We start from the raw sequence: 22,718 nt of genomic DNA, 5'->3' as shown, positions 1-22,718 counted from the left end.
CGCATTTCCTCCAATAATCTCAATTTTCTGGTGAGGCCTTCTGGAGCAGGTGGGGCCAGAACAATAGCGAATGGTTCTTAGTCTAATAGGCCAGCGTCAGCAAAGAAAAGTCGGGAGGGAAAAATAAATAGCTGCTCCTTGACGGCCCGCAAATAATCCGAGCCTGAACGTAATGCTGGGTTCGCTTCCTGGCGAACCTGAATTTGAATTCAAATTCTCATCTTAGCCACCGCCTTTTGTCTTAACTTCAGCCCTGTCCTGTCTTTATAAAGTCAGTAACCATTAATTTAAGGGCTTACCCGTGTTAATGTTTATGGCAGAGCTTATCCTAGTCAGAGCCCAAAGTCCTTTGTTTCCTCTAATTACATCCTTCTCCAATCTGGCGCCCTCCAGCTGTGTTGGACTACAACCCCCATCATTCCCAGCTGTCATGGTTGCTGGGGTTGTTGGGGATTGTGGCCCAATACAGCTGGAGGGCGTTTAGGTTGGGGAAGGCTGTTTTATTAGATCCCTCTTTCCAGGCACAATAGTTGGGATAGCTTCCAAAGGCACAGTCTGTTGTAGCAAAAATAGTATTTTATGCCCCAAAACAATGTTTGCCTTCACAGTGCCAGAGGACTCTTGCCTTTGCATTTATGTTGTTTGCTGTTGCTGTGGTGAGATCACCAGAAGTGTTATCTAACAAGGAACTGAAAAGCGATAAGCCTTGAGTGCACCTTAAGGCTACAATTGAACATAGGATTTTAAAAAATGCATGGGATCAATGTGCAACTCTAATATACTTACCAGGAAATGAACTCAATGGGACCTAGTCCTGGGTAAACACACTTAGGGTCAGAGTGCAAGGATCAGATAAATTTAAGCCATTGGTTTAAATAGCATGATTTAGATCTTGTGGTATCACTTTTTAAAAAATACATCAGTTCTAATTAGTCGTTATGCAGCCTACAATAAAAACCCCACTTTCAAATATTGTTTAGCATTAAAATAAAAAATAAGGAACAGCTTTTGGTAAAGGCATTCTTTTAGTAGTGTCACACTGAAAAAAAAATCTCAATATGGTATATTCCCCCACTCCTTATAGAGAATATACCATCCAAAATCCCATTTCTGATTTCCATCCAGACTATACTGCAGCAAACAGGTTGTTCTGAATTGCACAAAGCCAATTGGCTTGTGCTTAAGTCATGTTGTCATGACTCAGCGACTGGGAGCAGCACTGGGCACCAAAGAAGCCCTGGGCAAAGTACCAGAAGAAAAATGAGGGAACTGATTTAGTTTCAACTGAATTACAGAGATTGTAAATTTAACCTCAGGGGATTTCTTGCCTCTTTCATCTCCCCCCCCCCTCACTTTTCTTCTTCTCCTCCTCCTCCAGCAAACTGCTTTGGTACTGTGAGGCCTGCCTGATTAGTCAGAAGGAAGATTGAAACTAAATTGAGAGAGCAACCTTGCCTCATTCACCTTCGGATGACACCATTCTGCACTAGAGAACATCTTATTAAGCAGTGCACAACTGGAAGTGCCAGAATTGCTACAGAAATTGTTCCTTTCCTGGTTTTGTCAGAATTTTGACCATGAATTTCTGGAGGCGAAGGCTATCAATGGCTACTAGCCCTGATGGTTGTGTGCTATCTCCAGTATTCGAGGCAGTATGCCTGTGCACACCAGTTACTGGAGAATAAGGGTGGGAGAGTGCTGTTGCACCATGTCCTGCTTTGTTGGTCCCTGGCCGATGGCTGGTTGGCCACTGTGTGAACAGAGTGCTGGACTAGATGGACCCTGGGTCTGATCCAGCATGGCACTACTTATGTTCTTATGTCCCTGAAGGAATGCAAACTGTCTCAGAAGTGTCATTCTGAGTTTCTTCAGACAAGCTTTTTATCGCACGCTCACAAACCTCTGCGGGTCATATTGATGATGCAGTGATCCTCTTGTGCGTCTCCCACTCTATTTCCTGGTTTTAGCATTGTAAATTAATCCACAAAAAAGCTGATTTTTTGGGAAATAAGATTATTTCCTGCTGTGTGCAGGAAAGTTGTGCTATAAAATGCCTACTAGAGGGTGCTGTTCCCATTGATCTGTATGGGCCTTGTGGTCTCTGCTCTCTTTCCTGTGTAATTTCAATTCATTCCCAATGCGAGGGAAGTACAAGAACTATCACAAATGGTTTGTCCCACTGTATTTCCAACAACCCATGGTTTGTCAACCATGGTGCGTTGTTGTCGATGCATCAACCGGGTCAGTGAATGGTAAGAACTAAGGTGCTGTCATAACAGAAGTTACACAAGCAAGGAGTAATTTTCATTTTTCAGCAAGACAAGTAAACAGATGGGTGAAGCAAATGCTAGAATACAGGGGAAGGGCTAGTGTTTAATGTTCACACACATCACATAAACAAGATGGCACTGTGGTTATGTTTGGATGATTAGTCTCGACCTCTTGATTGGTCTTTGTCCCATATGAAACATATTGGGAACTAAGGCAGGTTTGATCATACATCTAACTTTTCATCTTCCAGGTAAACATCATGGAGGAGTACTAGCAGATAAAGCTGATAAATGCCTAACAACTTTTGCTTACTCCTCTACAGCTTGGAAAATATGCAGTGCTTTCAGGATATTTGGGAATTCACTTGTTAGAAAATGCTGACAGTAGCAAACTGCAAATCTGTCAAGTAAGAAACGCCATAAGAACGCCAACCTTAAAATAATTGTCACAAATACATAATCACCACCACTCACATTTTGCTTAGGGGAAGCATATCATATGAAAGCACCCTAAAAGACCACACAATATCCACCATGTTAACACAAAGAGTATTTTATTGCTTTTGCCTCTTACGTTAGCTCCATAGACCTCCTAAAATAAAACTGCCTCTAATTTTTTTTTAAAAATTCCTCATGAAAACTATTTCTTAACAGAAAAACATCCAGTTCCTTTTATCCTGACAACACTGCTGGGTCTAACTACCATAGCAATTCCATAGTAAAGAGAGAAATCTGGTATCTGAAAAAAGTCCAAAGGGTTATAAATAAACTTGGTGATACAGATGGTGATTCGCAACACAAAATATCAAACTGCATCCAGGAGAGATGCTGGGAAGCAGGGGCAGATCATGGCAATCTAGTCATGATGACTTGAGCACTACGTAATTGAAAGTTTACTAACTTTATGGAACCACCAAAAAAAAAGGTGGTGGTATATTTCTGTAAGTTCTCAGCATTTTGTTTCGTTCCCTGTGGCAGGTTGAAGAAAAAGCACCTGATGAATGGCCTATGCACTCAGAAACAGGAGACTATCCTCATATATTCACTGGCTGTGCTTGGCTCTGTGGCTAGAAACCACCATCATGCAATAGTGGCTGTTTCTCCCATGGCTCTGCCACTTGGTGGATCCCAGGCACCCACTTAACTAATAAGCCATTCCAGATTTGCAGAAGCACAATGCTAAACATAATGGTACTCATTCTATAGCCCACAAGAGGGGGTAATAATCAGACTAAAGCTTGGGAATTTATGTATTAAAAGAATAAAACAGTTGTGTGTTTTTGTCCAGGAAAGATTGTGTGTATGTGCACGTATGTATTTGAACTACTTTTTGCTTTTGTGCATAGGCAATTTCTTGCCACATGGAATTAGCACAGTGTTGGTACATTCAGTGTCGTATCCAGATGAACAAAACAGAAGTGAAGTCCCGAGTAACATTTCATATAAACACACATCAGTCCCAAAGATGCTTCTCCCAGGTTTCAGCAGCAATGTCAGGGATATACATCAGTTGGCAGCTTGAACTGTTTAAAAGAGTAGAAAGCGATGTCTCCGTTGTCTACTAGTGCAAAGACCACTGGGACGTCTCCACTTTGGTAAGTAAGCTGCTTCACTGCCCTTAGGGATGGGATTTGCTCATCAAACCTACAAAGGGGAAAAATGCTTATCTTTCCTTATAATAAATGCACTAGATTTTCTAAAAAGCCATGTCCTGGGACAATATCACTTCGAAATAGGTCAGGAAACTTGTATTACCATGATCTAGTTGTCTGGTGACAAATGCAAAATCCTGCACATCTAGTTTTCATTTGCCAAAAGAAGCAACGAGTTTCGAGTTCCCATGGTTAGAGAGAGAATCTGATAACTGTGTACAACTCTAGCATTGTGGCTTGCATTGGCCACAAAGTCAGAAAGTGTAGAGCTGGGGCATTCAGTGACATAGTTACTACAATAGGCAACTTCTGGGAGAGCAGGTGTATAGCCCCTCTGGAACTCACCAGGGGCTGCACTCCCGCCCTGCTGCATTTTCGGAGGCTTCCAGAAACACGATTCTGCTTCCAAACAAGGTGTATGCTCCCTCCCTATCCACCTTGTTTTCGAGCCAAATTGTCACTGTTTTGAACAACAACACAGTGACAAATGCAGCAGCAGCAAGCCACATGTGGCCCACTCCTGCCCTGCAGGAAGCCATGTCTCTACCCCTAATCAACGAGTCTCACTAACAAGATAGTCCCCTGTGTCTGAGTTTACTCCTTTCCACCAACCCAAATAGAAGAAGCCAGTATACAACAATATATAATTGCTCAAGGACAGCAGGAAGCTGCCTAGGCAGTATGATCTCCTGTTTGAATGAGGGTATTTTCTGTGATCGATTGTGGAAGAGTTCTTGTCCCCAATTCCCCACTGGGAACATTCCCTCCACATATTTTAAACGGGTGGGGCTAAAATCTTCTAAAAAGCCACGTGAATGAAACTCACAGGAACTAAAACTTTAAAGGCTGAGGCTCCCCATGTTAGCTGCCCTGTAAGCCAAATTCCATAAGAGATTAGAATATGCAGTCCTGCTAAATAATTAATCCGACGAGTGCCCAGTACCTTCGAACGCATATCCGGACACATGGCTTCCCGGGATCGTTCTTCTTAAACTTAGAAGCTACATCCGCTTGATACACATCAAAATCGATTTTCAGATCTGTGCAATTGTTCTGCAGTCTGTTGAGGAGATTAATCATCAGTACAAAGCTTGAAAGTTCTCCTGTACCCTCAGATGTGCCTGAGGGGGAAAACAGGGAAAGCAAATCTTCAGGTATGGTATGTTTTGCAAGAATCTTCATTGGAACTACGGGAAGGGGATCTATAGCCATTCGGCGTGTAAGTCTTGGATAGCGGCCTTTCTGCGAGGATGTGCCTAGCATATAATTTATAACGTGGTCGCCTTGAGGCCCAGTATTGTGCAAAAGGCAGTATACAAATCATCATCATCATCATCATTATTTAAGAATGTGAGCCACTATAGAATGTTTTCATTAAAAGGTAGGATAAATATACAAGGTATATACCATAATTGCTTATTCCTGGGAGCACGAAAGGAGATTGAAAACATTCAATAAGCTTTCTAGTTTGATACTTACTGAGATGCCTCATCCAGGATGTGGGAGGGCTGGAACACACCGATCTTTTGAAGAATATCGGCTAGTGAGAAGAAAACAGGAGAAGTTTGGATTAGGGGCATGGGGCTTTCAAGGAATTTATGTGCTTTGAGCTCTCAGATGTTGAGGCATTCTGACAGTTGTTGAATACAAAAATACAAAATACATAAAACTGACTAAAAACATAAAACCAATATATTATTAAAATCCTTGAATCTTTTAAGACAGTTTAAAATTTGACTGGGTAGACCTGCCAGAAGAGATCTGTCTTTACAGCTTTTCTACATTCAGAAAGACTATTCAGAAAAACAACTGGAGTGTCAGACGTTCCTCAACCATGGCTTAAAGAATTTGCTGCCTGCCTGGCACCAACACTGTTACCCTTCCACTTCTCTCAGGTATTTGGCAGCATATGAAGGAAAAGATTTTAATCGGGTCCTGGGATTTCTTATTATTGACAGATAAAATTGTGTGCGTTGTCTATTTATACATTTGTATGTAAATGTATTTTACATTATGTGCAATATTTTATTTTTACTGTTGTAATATTTGTAAACTGCCCAGGTTTGGCTATTGAGCAGTAGAGAAATGAAAGATAAATGAAATTATAATGAAAATGAATGATATGAAATTTGGGATGTGGGGGAGAAAGGAAGCTGAATTCCACTCATGTAAAACTGGGCATAGTTAATTGCTTCTGTGTATCCATGAGGACTTTTTTTTTTTTAAAGGCGAGTCTGGGTGTTAAGATATGTTAGATTCTATGCTACTCTGCTTTAAAGTGCACAATGTTTACCCTGCCTCTTTTAATTACTTGTAAGGCAAATAAGTAGACCCCCCCTTCCCACAGGGCTAACAGTTATATTGTCCCTGTGGGGAAGCAGCAGTGAGGGAGATGGGAGCAGGCAGACAACACCAGGGCTTGCTTCAGCTGGACACGCCCCCACACGCACACACAGGGCTAATGGTCATCTTGACCCTGTGGAGAAGAAGGAGCTGTTGGTCTGCCCTCCATTGGGAGATGAGAGGGGGGAGCAGGTCCTTCCTATTAGTCCTGCTAAAAACTCTCTTTAATTTCTTTTTCTTTTCCCCTCTTCCCTCCCCATCCCCTTTTCCTTGTGTGTCATGTCTTTTTTCTTTTCTTTTTGGAATGTAAGCCTGAGGGCAGGGACTGTCTTCTTTACTGATTTATTGTAAGCCGCTCTGGGAGCCTTTTTGGCTGAGGTGCGGGATAAAAATACTCTAAATATATAATAAATAAATACAAAAGCTGCTATTTGTGCCATACCTTCAAGGGCCCTTCTACACAACCAGCTCATGATGCAACCTCTCCCACCCCTGCCATCAATTTCTCATTTGCACACACTAGCAACACATTTTCCCTCAAGACTTCACTTCAACTGCTGGATATTGCATTATTCCAGGGCTGAAAATGAAACTGCAGGCTTTTCACCTGAGCAGTAAATTTATTTCTATGGCAATTCTGTGGAATGTAGTTTTGCAAGTGTCACGAGTCCCCATCAAAACCTGTATGTGACATGACTAGCAACATGGTCTCTTTCCCACCCATGTTGGTTACAACCCCTTTTCTTTCTTCAAATTATTTGAAAACTGCATATTCTTAGTAAGTTCAGCAGCAGGAGATGAAACTGACAAAAGAAGCTCCTTGTTAATTTCATATCCTCATGAGAAGGGACAGTGGGATGGGGGGGGGGGGCAACCTGCAATGCTTGGCCTAATTTTGTGTAGCCTTCTGCAAGAGATTAGTTCAAACCTCTAGCAAGAGCAGTCTGTCCCTCGACTTGCATCCTGCTGGGCAGAGAGGGAGACAAAAGACAGTGACAAAATGGGAGGCAAAGAGAGAGACATGCCTTGCCCCTGGGGTATAGGGACTAGTAAATTCCACTCACTTTGCCCTAACAACTGGTTCCTCAAAAATGAAGTCCACAAAAATCTCAAGTAAAAAAACCTGGACAAGCTGATGGTGAGTTCCTGCTCAGTTTCTGTTCCTCAACCGGGGGTGGGGGTGGGGAGTGGAAACAGCAGCAGAAAACTAAACACACAAGAGAGATGGAGAACCTGATACTAAACTGCTGTTTTTATTCTGGTTTTGTCATTAGGATTGCATTGTTGTATTTTTATTCTTGTTGTAAATCTCCCTGAAATTTAGGCCTAATCTATACCAAGCAGGATATTGCACTATGAAAGCGGTATATAAAAGGCAGGAGCCACACTACTGCTTTAGAGCAGTATTGAAGTGCACTGACAACGGTTGGGGCCCATTGACACATATCATAAACCGCTTTCATACCACTATATCCTGCTTGGTGTGGCTCCTGCCTTTTATATACCGCTTTCATACTGCTTTCCTGCTTGGTGCAATATCCTGCTTGGTGTAGATTAGGCCTAAGAAGTGGGCAACTTGTGGTCCTCCAGATGTTTTGGCCTACAACTTCCATCAGCCCAAGCCAGCATAGCCAATGGTGAGGGATGTTGGGAATTGTAGGCCAAAACATCTGGAAGGCCACAAGTTGCCCACCCCTGCCTAATAGGATGAAAGGTGGTATATACGTATTTTAAACAAAGGTTTATTTTTGCATATGAATATCAGATATACAGGCCAACGTATTTTGAACAAAATCTCTCTCAGGGACAAAGGAGTCAGGATTATTTTTTGTTCAAAACAGAATCCTTGGGATCGCCTCTCAAAAACAGGTGTTCTCATCTTATTGAACTGCCAGTTTTTACCTAACTTGATGAAGATACTTTCATTAACTACTAAATTACCTGGCTTTGCATGGGTTGGAATAGTCCTTAGTTTGGTACAGCAAAGCCTTTAAGCAAACTTATGTAGCTGTCAGAGTTGGATACATTGTGCCTGCCCTACATGAGTGAAGCCGTGCCCACCGGCTTCCTTAGGCATGACCCTGCCATGATGCATGCCTATAGCCCGCTGATGGAGGGATCTGCCCACTCCATTCCCCTGAGGCGGAAGGGGGCAGCTGTATAACTCTGACCTTTGGATTACTCCCCACCCTCCCTGGGTTCAAAGTGTATCCACTGCAAAGTTATGCATTGGAAGTCTGCCACCTAGCAACTAAAGATGGTGGTGCAGGCTTCAAACATACAGACACATTAAAACAAAAAATAATTAATGGGTTTTAGGACCCCAAAGTACACACCTGTAAATTCCCCTTAGAATGAATGCCAAGGTTTCAGTGTTTACATTTCACAGACTTGGCACAATGGTATTGATGGGGACACCCACACCCCCTCTTATATTGTCATAAATATTTTATCTAGCCTTTCAAAAAAAAACACGCCAAAGACGCCTATACGTTTGCACCAGTGATCTATCTGGAACATCAACTGAACTTGAGCACAGAAATTGATTTTGAGCATAGAGCTTTCTGGCTACCTCCCTACTTCAAGGAAGACAAACAGTTCTCCTCTCTTTGCCATAAGTCTTATTACCTGTTGACAGCCCTTGGTCTGGCTTCACAAGCGGGGTGACTGCCTGTTCCCAGAGGTGTGAGGGACAGGTCCTCTCTTTCCACTGTCTCCTCTCTTCCAGAAGGGCTTTGTAGGCTCGCCAGGTGGAGCAGCGCCTGACTTCCTTATCCTCGTTGACGCTGCTTTTGTACCGGCTCTCCCACTTCAGCTGTTCCCGCTCCTTGCGGGTCAGCCTCTCGTGCTTCTGGTTGAGTTTCCTGCGCCATCTGGTTGCATCAGCCTCCCGCACTGTTATGTTCTCCGGGAGTAGCCTCTTATCAGGCTCAGGCAGAAGCGTTTGCAGGCAATCTGCACCCATGTTGGGGAAAGCAATGGCGGTGAAATCCCAGCGGGACCGGCAGACATCATCGGGGCCCTCCGGAGAGGTCTTCCTAGAAGTCTCTTTGTTACCTCGAGTACAAGCTGGAGAGTCATCATCTTCTCTTGTGACACTGGATGATGGAACTGGCTCCACAATTGCCATGTTAAGATCCGACACCTTCATTCTTTCCCTGGGTGAGCTATCTGATGCTGGGGGGCTGGAACTCTTATGATGCCTCCTGGTCCTTTTTGGTGACTTTTTGCATTCCTGAGATTTCTCAGATGCTTTGGATTTCTTGTCTTGCAGCCTAACCAAGCAGAAGAGGATTGAAACATGGATATTCCTTCTTTACTGGATTATCTTTCGCGATCACAAAATCACCTCATAGGAACGGATCCCACCAAGTCAACTGGCTTACCAAGCGACTTGATAATAATAATAATAATAATAATAATAATAATAATAATAATAATAATAATAATAAATTTATTTCTTACCCGCCTCTCCCTTTGGATCGAGGTGGGGAACAACATTAGAACAGGAATCAATACATCTTAAAAAATCATGATTTAACATTGATCTGGACAGGCCTGCCGGAAAAGGCTAGTCTTTAAAGCTGCCTTAAAATCACACATAGTGTTAATTTTACGAAGCTCCTCCGGCAGGCCATTCCACAATCTGGGGGGGACAGAAGAAAAGGTCCTCTGGGAAACTGATGTCAGCCTAGTTTTAGCTGACTGAAGTAAGTTCACCCCAGAGGACCTGAGTGTGCGGGGCGGACTATATGGGAGAAGGCGATCCCGCAGGTAACCTGGACCCAAACCATTTAGAGCTTTAAAGGTGATGACCAACACTTTGTACTTTGCCCGGAAACTAATTGGCAGCCAGTGGAGTGATTTTAATGTTGGTGTAATGTGGTCACCCCTAGGTGTACCGGTGACCAACCTGGCTGCCATATTTTGAACTAGTTGAAGTTTCCGAACTAGGTACAATGGTAGCCCTATGTAGAGCGCATTGCAGAAGTCAAGACTTGAGGTTACCAGCGCGTGCACTACTGTCTTTAGGTCTTCTGACTCTAAGAAGCTGAAGCTGATAGTAGGCACTCCTGGCCGTCGCATCTATCTGGGCTGTCATTTGGAGCGACGGATCCAGGAGCACCCCCAAACTGCGAATACAGTCTTTCAGGGGGAGTGTAGCCCCATCCAGAACTGGCTGACACACCTCCAAACCTAGGTCAGAGCCCTTGACAGCAAGTACCTCTGTTTTGTCTGGATTCAGCTTCAGTTTGTTTTTCCTCATCCAGCCCATTACTGCCTCCAAGCATTCATTCAGAGGAGACACACTATCCTTAGCTGATGCTGTTATTGAAGGCATAGAGAAATATATTTGGGTGTCATCAGCATACTGATAGCACCCCGCCCCATGCCTCCGGATGATCTCTCCCAGCGGTTTCATGTAGATATTAAACAGCATTGGGGATAGGATGGCACCTTGTGGTACGCCATACAACAGCTCCTTTTTTGAGGAGCGACTATCCCCAAGCATCACCATCTGGAATCTACCTGAGAGGTAGGACCAGAACCACTGGAGCACAGTGCCCCGGATTCCCAAACCTCTCAGGCGTTCCAGAAGGATACCATGGTCGATGGTATCGAAAGCCGCTGAAAGGTCCAAAAGTACCAGCAGGGACACACTCCCCCTGTCAATGCTCATGCGGATACAGAAAATGCTATATCTAGTTCTTACCTTTTAAATGAAGGTTTCTAGCCCTTATGATAAGAGACAAGTATGTCTATGCAGGGGGTGGGAACAAGAACAAAAACAATGTATTTCTCAGTGCTCAACAACATGCCCACCTAGGGTTAGCCTGTCAAGGGCATCCCTCCCAGTCTCTGTATGGTTTTACCGAGGGCTGGAGCTCCTTCTCCTCTTGTGGTGGCCTTTCTCTTTACTTTGGTAGTGGCTATCCAGCTTCAGCAACCTCTCATAAGGTGTTGGAGCAGCACTGCAGAGGAGCCAAAAAGGGGAAGGAGAGAGCAAAAATCTTTAAAATCTTTAACAATGCAGAAACAACCACAAACTGTACTAAGAAAGCAAACTTTCCATCCTCTTGGGCATCTTCTATTCAGCTCATTAATCTTCAGGCTCATTTGAAACAGAAGAGATGGAAGGCAAAATGAATTTACAGGTCTCACCACAGACCCAAAAGATGGCAAAGATGTATATTAACCTTGGGAGGCAGACAGGGCCAGCCCTACCATTAGGCAGAGTAAGGCAATCATGTCAGGCCACAGATGTCAGAGCACCAATGCCAGCTTCACGACTATTTCTCCTGAATTCCCCAGCCGTTCCCTCTGTTTGAAGACAAAGCTGTGTGTGCCACACAGCCTGTCCTGGGCTCCTTAAACTAGCTTGCTGCCTCAGGAATGGTGGAGGACACGATCTCATCACAAGTGTTGACAGAAGTTCCAATTGCCAGTCCAGCTGGCTTCAGTAAGTGGGATGCAAAGGACACACCATTGTGTCTTTCACCTCAGGAAGCAAAATGTCCTGGGGCTGTCCCAGGAGGCGAAGATATTAAGAGGGGAAGAAGGAGAAAGCATGCTCAGTTAAGGTGGTGTCTAAGAGAAAACTCTGAGAAGGGGTGTTGTAAGCCGAGGGTGGGGGGAACAAAGACCACCGTGTGATAATTACCTTGGATGGAATCTCAGGACGATGTAACCCAGTCTCTTCAAGTGACTGAATACCTTAAACAGGGACGAAAACCAAGGTGGCCATTTTAGAAAGAACATGATTCTATATTCTTTCGATAGCACATTACCAAACTAGATTTGACATTATCTGTGACTGAAAGCCATGAATGTTACATGGTAGCATATGTGCATTCTCCACCACGGCTACACACAAGAGGACGCTGCAACCAATCCCAACTCTCTGGCATGTGACACGTGCATCCCTTTTTAAAACTTTTTTTTTAAAAAAGAAAGGGGAAGTGATCCTGACTGATTTTGTTTTGCATCCTTCATAAGGAAGAGCACTGGACGTTACACCTGCAATCATCTGCCTACTTACCTGGGAGTAAGATCCATCAAACACAGTGGGATTTGCTTCTGAGCAGACATGCATAGAATTCAGCTGTAAGTGCTTCAGGATGTCAGGGCATTAATGTGACACTACAAGGATGGTGATTCACATGCTGTAGCACTTTATAAAGCTAGAGATGCTAACCCTTCTCACCTAAACATAAATCAGGTTCAGCCACCTAGAAATGTCATGAATTTAACTGAAGAGCCCTTATGCCATGGTCTATGCAAAGATCTTAACTTCCCATTATGAAGAAGAAACAAATGGGTGAATAAGCTTGGATAATAAACTAAACAGTACCATGGAAACTCTGCATTGATATTTTCTAGTATCCTTTAAAAAAGAAAAGGAAAAAAGGAAAGGACTATGCAGCAATCGGATACCAAAACAAGCATGAATATTTAGCACTGATATAGATTAAAGTATGAAAAATGCTTCACAATCTCTCATGTCCCTTAACAACAGGGCCGACAAATGTCACTGCTACTCTCCACCTAACTTGTCTTAGACAAACCGTCAAGTTCAAGGACAAACAAGGAAAAACAATAAACTCCTTAATCTGAATTCTACACACTGACCACTGTCCCATATAAGGTCAAGATGGTCCAGAAATGCCTAAGCTGGCATGCACCCAGAGGAAGACATAGCCAAGTTCTCATCATGAGTCCCCAAAGGCTAGTTAAGAAGGTATATGGTCTCCCTTTTCAGTGGCAAGGCTGAGCAACTTGTAACCCTCCAGATGTTTTGCCTACAACTCCCACCAGCCCTAACCAGCATAGTCAACAGTGAAGGATAATGGGATTTATAGACCAAAACATCTGGAGGACCACAAGTTCCCCAGCCCTGCTTTATGGAAAGCCACTAGGACATCATATGCCAGAAAAGATCACTATATTCCTTGCAAGAAAAAACCTGGGCTGGCAATATTAAAGTTGTTTAGCTTAATTTTAGGTCACAATCAAAACTGTGTGATAAGCAGTCAAGCCTAAAACCCTGGGGTTATATCCACACACATCCTTCCATTCTAGAGTAATTGCATCTCTGAATATAGGATTGATTGCAACTCCTAATTACAGAGGTGTGACAGAAAACCTTCCAGTTACTGGAGGAACTTAATACTTCTCCTGTCCAGGCTGCTCCAGTCCCAAATTTTGGTTCAATGCTTGCTATAGAATTCCAATATTCATTGCCAAAAATGTTAAATGGGGCTTCCAATGCTTTCCCACCAGATACAATTAACTGCAGCAAATTCTGAAACATACCTGGTACTTCAGCAGGCTCACCAACTTCTGGGATAGCAAGTTCTCATAGGCTTCCTGGATGGACATAGGCAGGTCTTTGTACAACAGCTGGATAGATCCCTATAAGACAGAAGCTGAACGTTTAGGAATTACAGCCTGCAAAAGCCAACTCCGTGGGGATAATCACACCCTGTCATTCCCTGCGGCTTCAGCAGCCAGCCTATGCCAACCTGCTTGTTTTGACTCTGCTCTACATACATTGCTATAAAGAGCAATGGGTATTTATGGTGTCAGCATATATAAATTGGTATTGCAGCAGAGCATATTGTGTGCCTATGTAGGGGCACATGAGGTGTGGCCCATCTGGGCCAAATACTATAGAAACATCAAGGAACCTAGCAACATGTGGATGCAGGTGTTTAAAGATGCATATACATGTGCATGTTGTCAACATTTTTACCCATTTTCTACAGAAAGCACTGGTGTAACACCAGTGCATTATGTGGCAAACACGTTTCCCGCATAAAGTGCAGAGCTTCCTTGCAATTGTACCAAATTATTTATTTCAACTATTTTTATACCACTCAATATCCTACAATCTCTAAGCGGTTTACAGGTGGGGTGGAAATAAATACAAAAACAGTATTAAACAATACATTAAAAAAATTGCACCAAGAACAGTAGAACAGAGCCATGAGACTACAAGTCAGGAAAAGCTTGAGTAAACAGATACATTTTCAAGAAGTGTTCAAAGCTCATCAGTTTCTGCCTCTCAAACTACACATGGGAGAGCATTCCAGAGGTGCTACTATTGTGAAGGGCCACGAAGAAAAATAGGGGCATCAGACAATGTAAGCAGAAGATGACAGAGGAAGAACAACAGTGACTAAGGTATATTAAATGCCCCTCATTTTTAAGCACCATAAAAATACAAGGAAATGAGGTCACAAGGAAGTGAGCCATCACCCCCCTACTTTGGCTGTGATGGAATATGGGGTAAAACCCAGCATGGCATTTTAAATGGATTCCTCTTACAGAGTGTGATTATGTCCGTGCACATTCTATGCGCACTCCCCCCACTCCACACCCCTCCAGATAATTATACATATTTTCTTAATCTACATAACTTAATCTTTAGCAGGTGGTTTCACAGAGTTTGGAACCTCTCCATGAAGTGCTAAAGGACTAAGGGGAAACAGTGTGTTCTACAACATCTCACTTCCCTCTCTATTTCTCACTCTTTGTGTCAGTCACACATTACATAAGCCTCGAAGTCTGATCTACTTACACATTCCAGAAGATACAGGGCTTCTTCTGCCAGTAGGCATTGCTTTCCATGTTCCGCAAACCCCATGGTTTGCCAGAATTTCCCCTGCCAACAACAAAAACACAAGCATTAGTTGTTGGGGTTAGTCCTGGGCTTTGCACAAGTTCTGGCCCTTCAAAAATTCTTCGAAAAGGGTGAGAGAAGCCTCTAGACTGCCTTCCACTTTGAGATGCAGCCAAAGTGGGGAATCTGGCCCAGCGCATGAATTACAGGAGACCCTACCATTTATGAAGGGCCCCATTCATTTTAGAAGACTACAGGGGGGCATGCTTTCATTCCCTACAGCTCTCTTCAAGCCTAGCCACCCCCGCCACAGTTCTCCTGCCTTCATCTCTGCACCATGTCTCTCTGTGGCTGTGCCTGGAGAAGGAGAACAATCAGGTTTCCAGCTCTGTGCTGCTTTGTTTACTCAGGCTGTCTATATATGTTTAGTGCTTGAATGATTGGTTGGGGTTAGGGTTAGGGCATGATTTAGCTACAATTTGGAAGAATCAGGAGTGAGGCTTCTATTAAGAGCCCCCATCTCCCTCCGCCTCCCAATAAATAATCTAAGCATTGTACTGGCCTGCTCCATGTGGAGAAGCATCTCTCCAGGCACCATAGCAGCTTCCAAAATTAGCCCTAAGCAGCACCACGATTGCTACAAAACACAACAGTGCAAAAGCAATTTCTGCTCCGAACAGTACTAGAGATAGATGATTACACTATTCACGTGGCAAAGTCAGACCTCACAAGTCCCAGGACCCTAAACAAGCTCAGCTTTGGATGTTAGGTTCTGATCAGAATCAAGGCTCTGGTTGGAGTTCCTTCCTACTCCAACCAACAGGCTCTGAGACAGTAAGTTGTGAAAAAAGGGAAAGCGAGAAGTGCCAGCGTAAAAGGAGATTGCAGCACTTACAGCTGGGGATTTCAGCTCCGCAATACCCTCCTCGGGCTTCCATTCAGCTTTCACCAGACTTCCCCTACAAAAGAATTTATATTTGCTTTATCCAACATATTCTGTTCCCTTAACTGAAAAGGGTTAAGAACGAAGATGTTGTAGTATGATAAGGTATATGTAATAGTTTTTGATATTTGTACTCAACAATTATTCAATATGTATGTAGCAGATGTTTGAAGTTTTTTTTTCCTATTGTGTTTGTTTTAGTTATATTTTGGAATGTTTTTTTATGTTTATATAGTGTTGAAAATGAATAAAAAATAATAATAATAATAATAAAAAAGAAACCATTTCATCTTAATTAAAAGCACAACTTTCTCACCCTCAGAAAATAGATCAAGGAGCAGCGCCTGCCATATAAAATTCATATGTCTTCATTCAACCTAACCATGTCATACCAAGAATACAAAGCAAAGGGTGCCTTTTTCTCAAGAGCCGTTCTGTGTCCATGCGGAAAAGGCTTAGATGAAGTTGATCTAGGGAGAAATGTTTCACTTATGCCTGGACCATGGCACACTGAGATAGGATGCTTTACTTCTTTACTCAACTGCATCCTGGATCTGAATTTTGGACAAGTGACATCATTTCATTGTGTGTGTGTCTCAGTCTCCCAATGGCCCCATTCTCACATAACAAGAGCAAATGCGGGGTTAATAAGACCACGTTTTATTGTGTCGCATGCCACTGTTATTTTGAATATGCAACCTCCAATTGGCTCGATTGGCGGTTGCTGCATGACCTGCAAACCCAGACACTATGACTTAACAACTAATTGTAGGTTAGCTTTGGGTTGTTTAACCTACAATTAACCCATAATGTCTGGGTTTGCAGGTCACGCAGCAATCTCCAATTGGGCTGATGTTCAAAACAGCAGTGGCATGTGCCACAGCAGAAGGAGGATTAAGTAACTCACAATTTGCCGCCATAATGCGCAAACCAGGTCAATTTATGAAACGGGCTAAAAATGATAAGCAGACACTGAGGCAACAAGAAGCCTTACAAAACTGATCAAAAAATGCCTTGGCAACAAACACACAACGTCATCTTACCCAGACCATTGTCCTAACCAGCCTCCCCAATCTGGCACCCTCCAGATCTATTTGCCTACAACTCCCATCACTTCTAGCTAGCATGGGGATTGTAGTCCAACACATCTGGAGGATACCAGGTAGGGGGAGGCTACACAATTTGAGTCCAGGATATTTGAAGAACTCCCTTCCGCCACATGAACTTGCATATCCAATGAGCGCTGCTTCACACCCTGTTGCCATTAGAGATATGACTGGCTTTAGCATGGGACAGAACCTTTGCAGTTGCAGCACATTGGCTGTGAAACTCCCTCCCTGGAGAGATTGGGTCGGCCCTTCTCTTGTGGCTTTTAGGCAAATGGTAAAAATAAATAAAAATAAATTCACCCGACATTTGATGTGTACATGGAACATCTCTTTGTGGCTGAATGGGCTTGCAATGACTTTGTTTTAATTTCTTGCTGCTTTGTTATCTTTTATTGCCAACTTATATTTGTATGTTTCTATGGATGTAAGCTGCCTTGGGATCCCCCCCACCCCTTTTGGAAGCTGAAAGGTGAGGTAGAAATATTTGTATTAAACAAGAAAGCAAGCACAAGTTGATGCACCTAGCCCAGAACCTTCTGCTCTATCTGGCAATGGCTCTTCAGAGTCCAAGACAGCTTTCCCTAAACTGGTGCCTTCCAGATATGTTGACTACAACTGCAAGCATTCCTGATCATTGGCCATGCTGGCTGGGGCTGATGGGAGTCCAATATCTGGAGGGCACCAGGTTAGGGAAGACTTGTTTAAGGTAAAGGTTCTTTCCCAGCCCTGTTACCAGGGATCATAGGAACACTCGAAGCTTCCTTATACTGAGTCAGACCATAGGTCCATCTAGCCTAGTATTGTTGACAGTGAGTGGCAGCAGTTTCAGGCAGGAATTTTTCCTGCTCTACCTGGAGGTGCTGGGGATTGAACCTGGGACCTTCTGCATGCAAAGCAGCCTGACCTACAGGCTAAGGACTAAGCAGGGCAAACTCCTGTGCTGCTACTACTATTACTTAAATACATACAATCGCTCCACACGTTCCTCCTCCAAAAGTTGCCAGTGCTCTTCCCGGCACTGATGCAGCCTCTCGTCTTGTTCTTTTGATCCATCAGGGATGAAATCTTTCTGACCATGTGAGCGTTGAGGGACCTTCCGATCACGTGTGCGAGCTGCAAGCAATTCTGCTGGGCTATAAGTGGGGTGGGGGGGACGAAGAGTCATTTAAAACCCAGATTATCAAAATAAAAAGGCCTATCTAGTCCAGAATTTTCTTTCCGAAAGTGGCCAACTATAGGAAGCCCATAAGCAGGACATGAGGGCAATGGCCGTCTCTTGCTCTTATATCTCAGGAAGTGCTATTCAGACACATACTACCTCTGAACATGGAGATAACATATAACCATTATGACTAGTAGCCATTGACAGCCTTATCCTCCATGAATTTGTCTAATCTCTTTTTGAAGCCATCTAAGTTGTTGACCATCACCACATCTTGTGGTATAACATCCATAGTTTATGTGCTGTGTGAAAAAGGACGTCCTTTTGTATGTCTTGAAACTCCCACAATTCAGTTTCATCAGATTACCCCACCTCTAGTATTATAAGAGAGAGAGAGGAAAAATCTTTCTATTCACTTTCTCTACACCTTACTTCCCTTTCTTAACTAAAAACTCCCAAACATTGTGACCTTTCCTCATACAGGAGTTGCTCCAGCCTTTTGATCATTTACTTTGCCCTTTTCCACACTATTTCCAGCTCTACAATATCCAGGTGCGGTGACCAAAACTGTACACAGAATTCCAAGGGGGTCGCACCATGGATTTGTATAGAGGCATTATGATATTGTATAGAGGCATTATGATATTGGCAGTTTCAGACCAATTTCTACTGATTCCTAATATGGAATTTGCCTTTTTCACAGCTGCCACACAAATGGGCTGATTTTCATTTATCCACCACAATCCCAAGACCTCTTTCCTGGTCAGTCATTACTAGCTCAGACACCATCAGTGAATATGTGGTTCATATCCACCACCACCCCCATGTGCATCACTTTACATTTGCTTACACTGAATTTACCATTTTATTGCCTATTCATCCAGTTTGGAGAGATGCTTTTTGAGCTCTTCTCAATCCTTTTTTTTTTTTTTTTGCTTTTACCACCGAGAATGATAAAACCTGGCCACCTCAGTGCTCACCTCTAACTCCAGATCACTCATGAACACATTAAAAAGTACTGGCCCAATACACTTCTTACACTGAGTGACCTGTCCATTTATTCCTAACCTCAGCTTCCTGTTCTTTAATCAGTTACCAATCTATAAAACAACCCATCCCCTTCTCCCATGAGTAATAAGTTTGCTCAGGAGCCTTTGGTGAGGGATGTTGTCAAAGGCTTTTTGAAATCCAAGTACACAATGTCTACTGGATCACACACACACACACAGACCATCAATACACTTGTTATTATTGTCAAAGGTTAAGGAGACATGAATTATCTTTTCAGAAGCTATGATGATCCTCGTTCAGCAAGATTTGTTCTATATGTTTGATAATTTTATGTTTAATAATGCTTTTCATCAATTTATCTAGAACAAATGTTAGGCTAACTAGACTTTAATGTCCTGCGACCTTTCCCCCTTTTAAAATTGGTGTTACATTGACCAATTCTTTACATATACATCTCACCCCCAGCTGCAACATCTTTTTGGGACTGGGAGCTTAAGAGGCAGGCTCCTACTACCTGGGATCGTGTCCATCGGATCCAGCCAGGAGAGGAAGCCTACAAAGCAAGGGGCCAATCAGCAGCTGGTGTTCTCCTGCCTTGGGGGTTTGCCTAGTCTGCGGAACCTTCCAACTGCCTCCTAGCAGACTCAGGCTCCCAGCACAGAACCATCTCACCCCCAGCTGCAACATCTTTTTGGGACTGGGAGCTTAAGAGGCAGGCTCCTTTGGGGGTGGGTCCACCACTAGCGGAGTCACCTCCGAAGGGGGCGACACCAAGGCGAGGGCCTGTCCCCTTGTTTGTTTGTTTTGTTCCCCTACTGAATTATAATTTTGTTGTGAATTTTAAACTTTTTTTTTTAACATTTCTTTTCCTATGTTTTAAAACGTATGTTTTAAACTTTGTAATACCGCCTTGAGGCCCATTATTGGGCAAAAGGCGGGATACAAATAAATATAATAATAATAATAATAATTCCTAATTCACTAGCATGGAGTCTGAACTTAAGGACAACTATTTTGTTAGAAGATCAGCAATTTTAACATTTAAGAACTCTCTGGTGGATACCATCAGGATTCATTCATTTTCAGTTTGTCAATAAGGCCTACAACTTCATTTTTCTGCCTCAGTTCTTCAGAGTCCCTGTAGGGCAGATACTGAAAAAGTCAGTTCAATATCTGCCTTACAGACAGGCACAAATTATTCTTCAGCTTGTGTTCCTTTTTGTTCTTATTTGGGCAAGACTTCCATTTTCTGGGGGGGGGGGGAATTGGTCAACACCACTGAATGGTGAATTTTGATGCAGCTCATTGCTCTCCTACAATATTGCCTTACACGGCATCCTATTGGGTGCCAGAAGCAGGTAGCATCCAAAGTTAGTCCTAGATATGGAGTAGGCCCATTGAAATAACTCAAATCTCATTCATTTCAATGCATCTACTCTACATAGGACTAACATTGGATACTTTACATACTTCCTGTTGTAATATAAAGTATTTTGGGGTGACACAGGCCACAGCTAGACCTAAGGTTTATCCTGGGATCATCCAGGGTTCGCCCCTGCCTGAGCACTGGATCCCCTGTGTGTCACCTAGATGAACAGGTTTGACTCCTGGACTATCCAGGGATAAACCTTAGGTCTAGCTATGGCCCTAGTCTTCATCCAGCAATTAAGATGGAATATAGCTCTACAAGAGACCTGCTCCTGGTGAAGATGGACACGGATAGAACTGGCTTGTTGATATGGATCCACAAAACTGACTGCACTTCTGGACTCTCCATGGGGTTGCAGCTCTGGGGACTGTAATGAAGAGCGTCTGCACTTCAGAATTTACCACTACACCACTGTTAGGGATCATCTTCCGTCTCTCCCCCACCCCAAATAATTCGAGCACTGTCTGATTGAGTGAGGCGCTACCCAGCGTTGCAGCAAGCCGGCTTCCGAGTGTTAGGCCTTCTGCAGCGCAGTGAAATGGCCGATAACAGCAGCAGCAGCAGCAGCAGGCCAAGGCAGTGTACTGCCCCCACCCACCCCCGATGCACCGTGCTGCCGGTCCCGAGATACAAGAGGACGACCTTTCCGGCTCCTGCCCACATTCTCTGGTTTAAGCAGCAGCGGGACTCTTCTTCCGGCATTTCCTCAAGTTGCGCCGCCGCCGCCGCCGCCTCAACGTGGCGGCCCCTTTAAACTCACCTTCACCCCCCACCCCACTCCCGCCGTGTTACCTGAGCAAACGGCGGCCCGCACGAGGGGACACTTCAGACTCCATTGGAAGCGCCAGCTGTCTCCGCCCACTTGGACCCTCAGCTACTTCCTCGCTTCTTCCTGGGTCCTAGTGCCAAAGGTCTAATGCCTTCACAATCCTTCCTCCGGGTCCTAGCGCCTCCCGAACCTATCTCTCTCATTATAAGCGTATGCAAAGCGATACGATGCTGTTTTCTCGGCTCCAAGCAGCAGCACCGGCAAAGGATTCATACCAAATGTTACACACGAGGGAGCAAAGTATCGGGAGGAGTGTGGCAGATTTTTAAAATTTATTTTTTAAACAAGGACCTGGAATCCGCAGGGATTTTTCCAGGGCGGTGGTGGGGAGTTTCACAGCAGTTTGTGGCTGTAATTCACGTGCGTAGCGCGCACCAGTGGAGGCTGCTGGCTCCGATGTCAGTGGGTCGGTGGATCCACTCCAGGTTTCAGTCATAGTCCTTTAGAGTCCTGACAAACCCGGAGCAGATTCACTGCCTCACTGACATCAGAACCACCATTTTCCACTGGCGCACGCTACTACAACACGCCTGTGCGCTTATAGGATACAAATGCTATTTTATGTTTATGTATTATGTTTCTTTATTTTTGTTAACTGTTGTAAAAGTTAATAAAAAGAATTAAAAAAAAACGCCTGTGCGCTTTTCTTGTGTGCTCTTTGTGGTTTAGTGTCACATTCCATGACATTTAGAAGCCTAGTAGTAGAAAATCCTGGGAATTGAAAAGCACTAATGAAGAAGGGCGTTATATTCAAGAAACATCATGAAGTCCAGCAAAAATTTATTTGGAGTGAGAAATTAAGACACACACATAGGAACAAGGGTGTGTGTGTGATGTGCAAACACAGTAGCATATATTTTATGGCATCACTGGCCTTGACATAACAATAGAAACTTCACATGACCCATCCTAGAATGTTTTCCTTCATCTTGGAAACATAGGTGAATGCTTTCTAGTATAGTCTTCTCAAACGTGGTGTCCTCCAAATGTTTTTGACTACAACCCCAGCATTCCAGACCATTGGCCATGCTGACTGCAGCTGTTTGGAACTGAAGTCCACAACATCTAAAGGGCACCAGGTTGGGGAAGACAGCTCTAGAGAGTAGCAATGGAGTCTGTGGGGAGTGTCTTTCAAAGGAGAAGGAGAAAGAGTATGCTTGATCATGTATTAGGATACTAGAGGAGCCTGGCCTATTTATATTATTCACATTGCTATCAGTTACTTTTTACATCAGCTGACAAAACTTTTGACTGGCTTGACTTCTGAACTACAGCAAAGTTCTTCTAGAATGACATATTTTTCTTTGAACTGTACATTTTGTGTATGTTTGTACATTTAAAAAAAAA

The 22,718-nt window shown here is 43.5% G+C and overlaps 1 protein-coding gene across 2 annotated transcripts in view; it reads right to left on the bottom strand.

Moving 5' to 3' along the window:
- Nucleotides 1-21,383, bottom strand: part of TSEN54 (tRNA splicing endonuclease subunit 54) — a 121,818-nt gene extending 100,435 nt beyond the window's left edge. Inside the window, exons 1-11 of one of the 2 annotated variants that reach the window (XR_010025191.1) lie at nucleotides 21,335-21,383; nucleotides 17,909-18,073; nucleotides 15,784-15,847; nucleotides 14,847-14,930; nucleotides 13,580-13,678; nucleotides 11,928-11,980; nucleotides 11,140-11,238; nucleotides 8,894-9,540; nucleotides 5,402-5,462; nucleotides 4,866-4,982; nucleotides 2,875-3,914 (exon numbers count right to left, since the gene is read on the bottom strand). Coding sequence is in view for 1 of the 2 variants with exons in the window: in XM_063120293.1 (XP_062976363.1) it covers nucleotides 3,764-3,914; nucleotides 4,866-4,982; nucleotides 5,402-5,462; nucleotides 8,894-9,540; nucleotides 11,140-11,238; nucleotides 11,928-11,980; nucleotides 13,580-13,678; nucleotides 14,847-14,930; nucleotides 15,784-15,847; nucleotides 17,909-18,073; nucleotides 21,335-21,378 (1,584 nt within the window). In the remaining variant the exon portion in view is untranslated. Of the gene's footprint in view, nucleotides 1-2,807; nucleotides 3,915-4,865; nucleotides 4,983-5,401; nucleotides 5,463-8,893; nucleotides 9,541-11,139; nucleotides 11,239-11,927; nucleotides 11,981-13,579; nucleotides 13,679-14,846; nucleotides 14,931-15,783; nucleotides 15,848-17,908; nucleotides 18,074-21,334 lie in introns of those variants that run through there. The other variant, XM_063120293.1, reaches the window with a different exon arrangement.
- Nucleotides 21,384-22,718: the final 1,335 nt, after the last annotated feature.

The sequence above is a fragment of the Elgaria multicarinata genome, chromosome 3 (assembly GCF_023053635.1).
Source record: "Elgaria multicarinata webbii isolate HBS135686 ecotype San Diego chromosome 3, rElgMul1.1.pri, whole genome shotgun sequence".
NCBI classification, from domain to species: Eukaryota; Metazoa; Chordata; class Lepidosauria; order Squamata; family Anguidae; genus Elgaria; species Elgaria multicarinata.
This window is presented reverse-complemented; position numbering and strand designations above follow the sequence as displayed.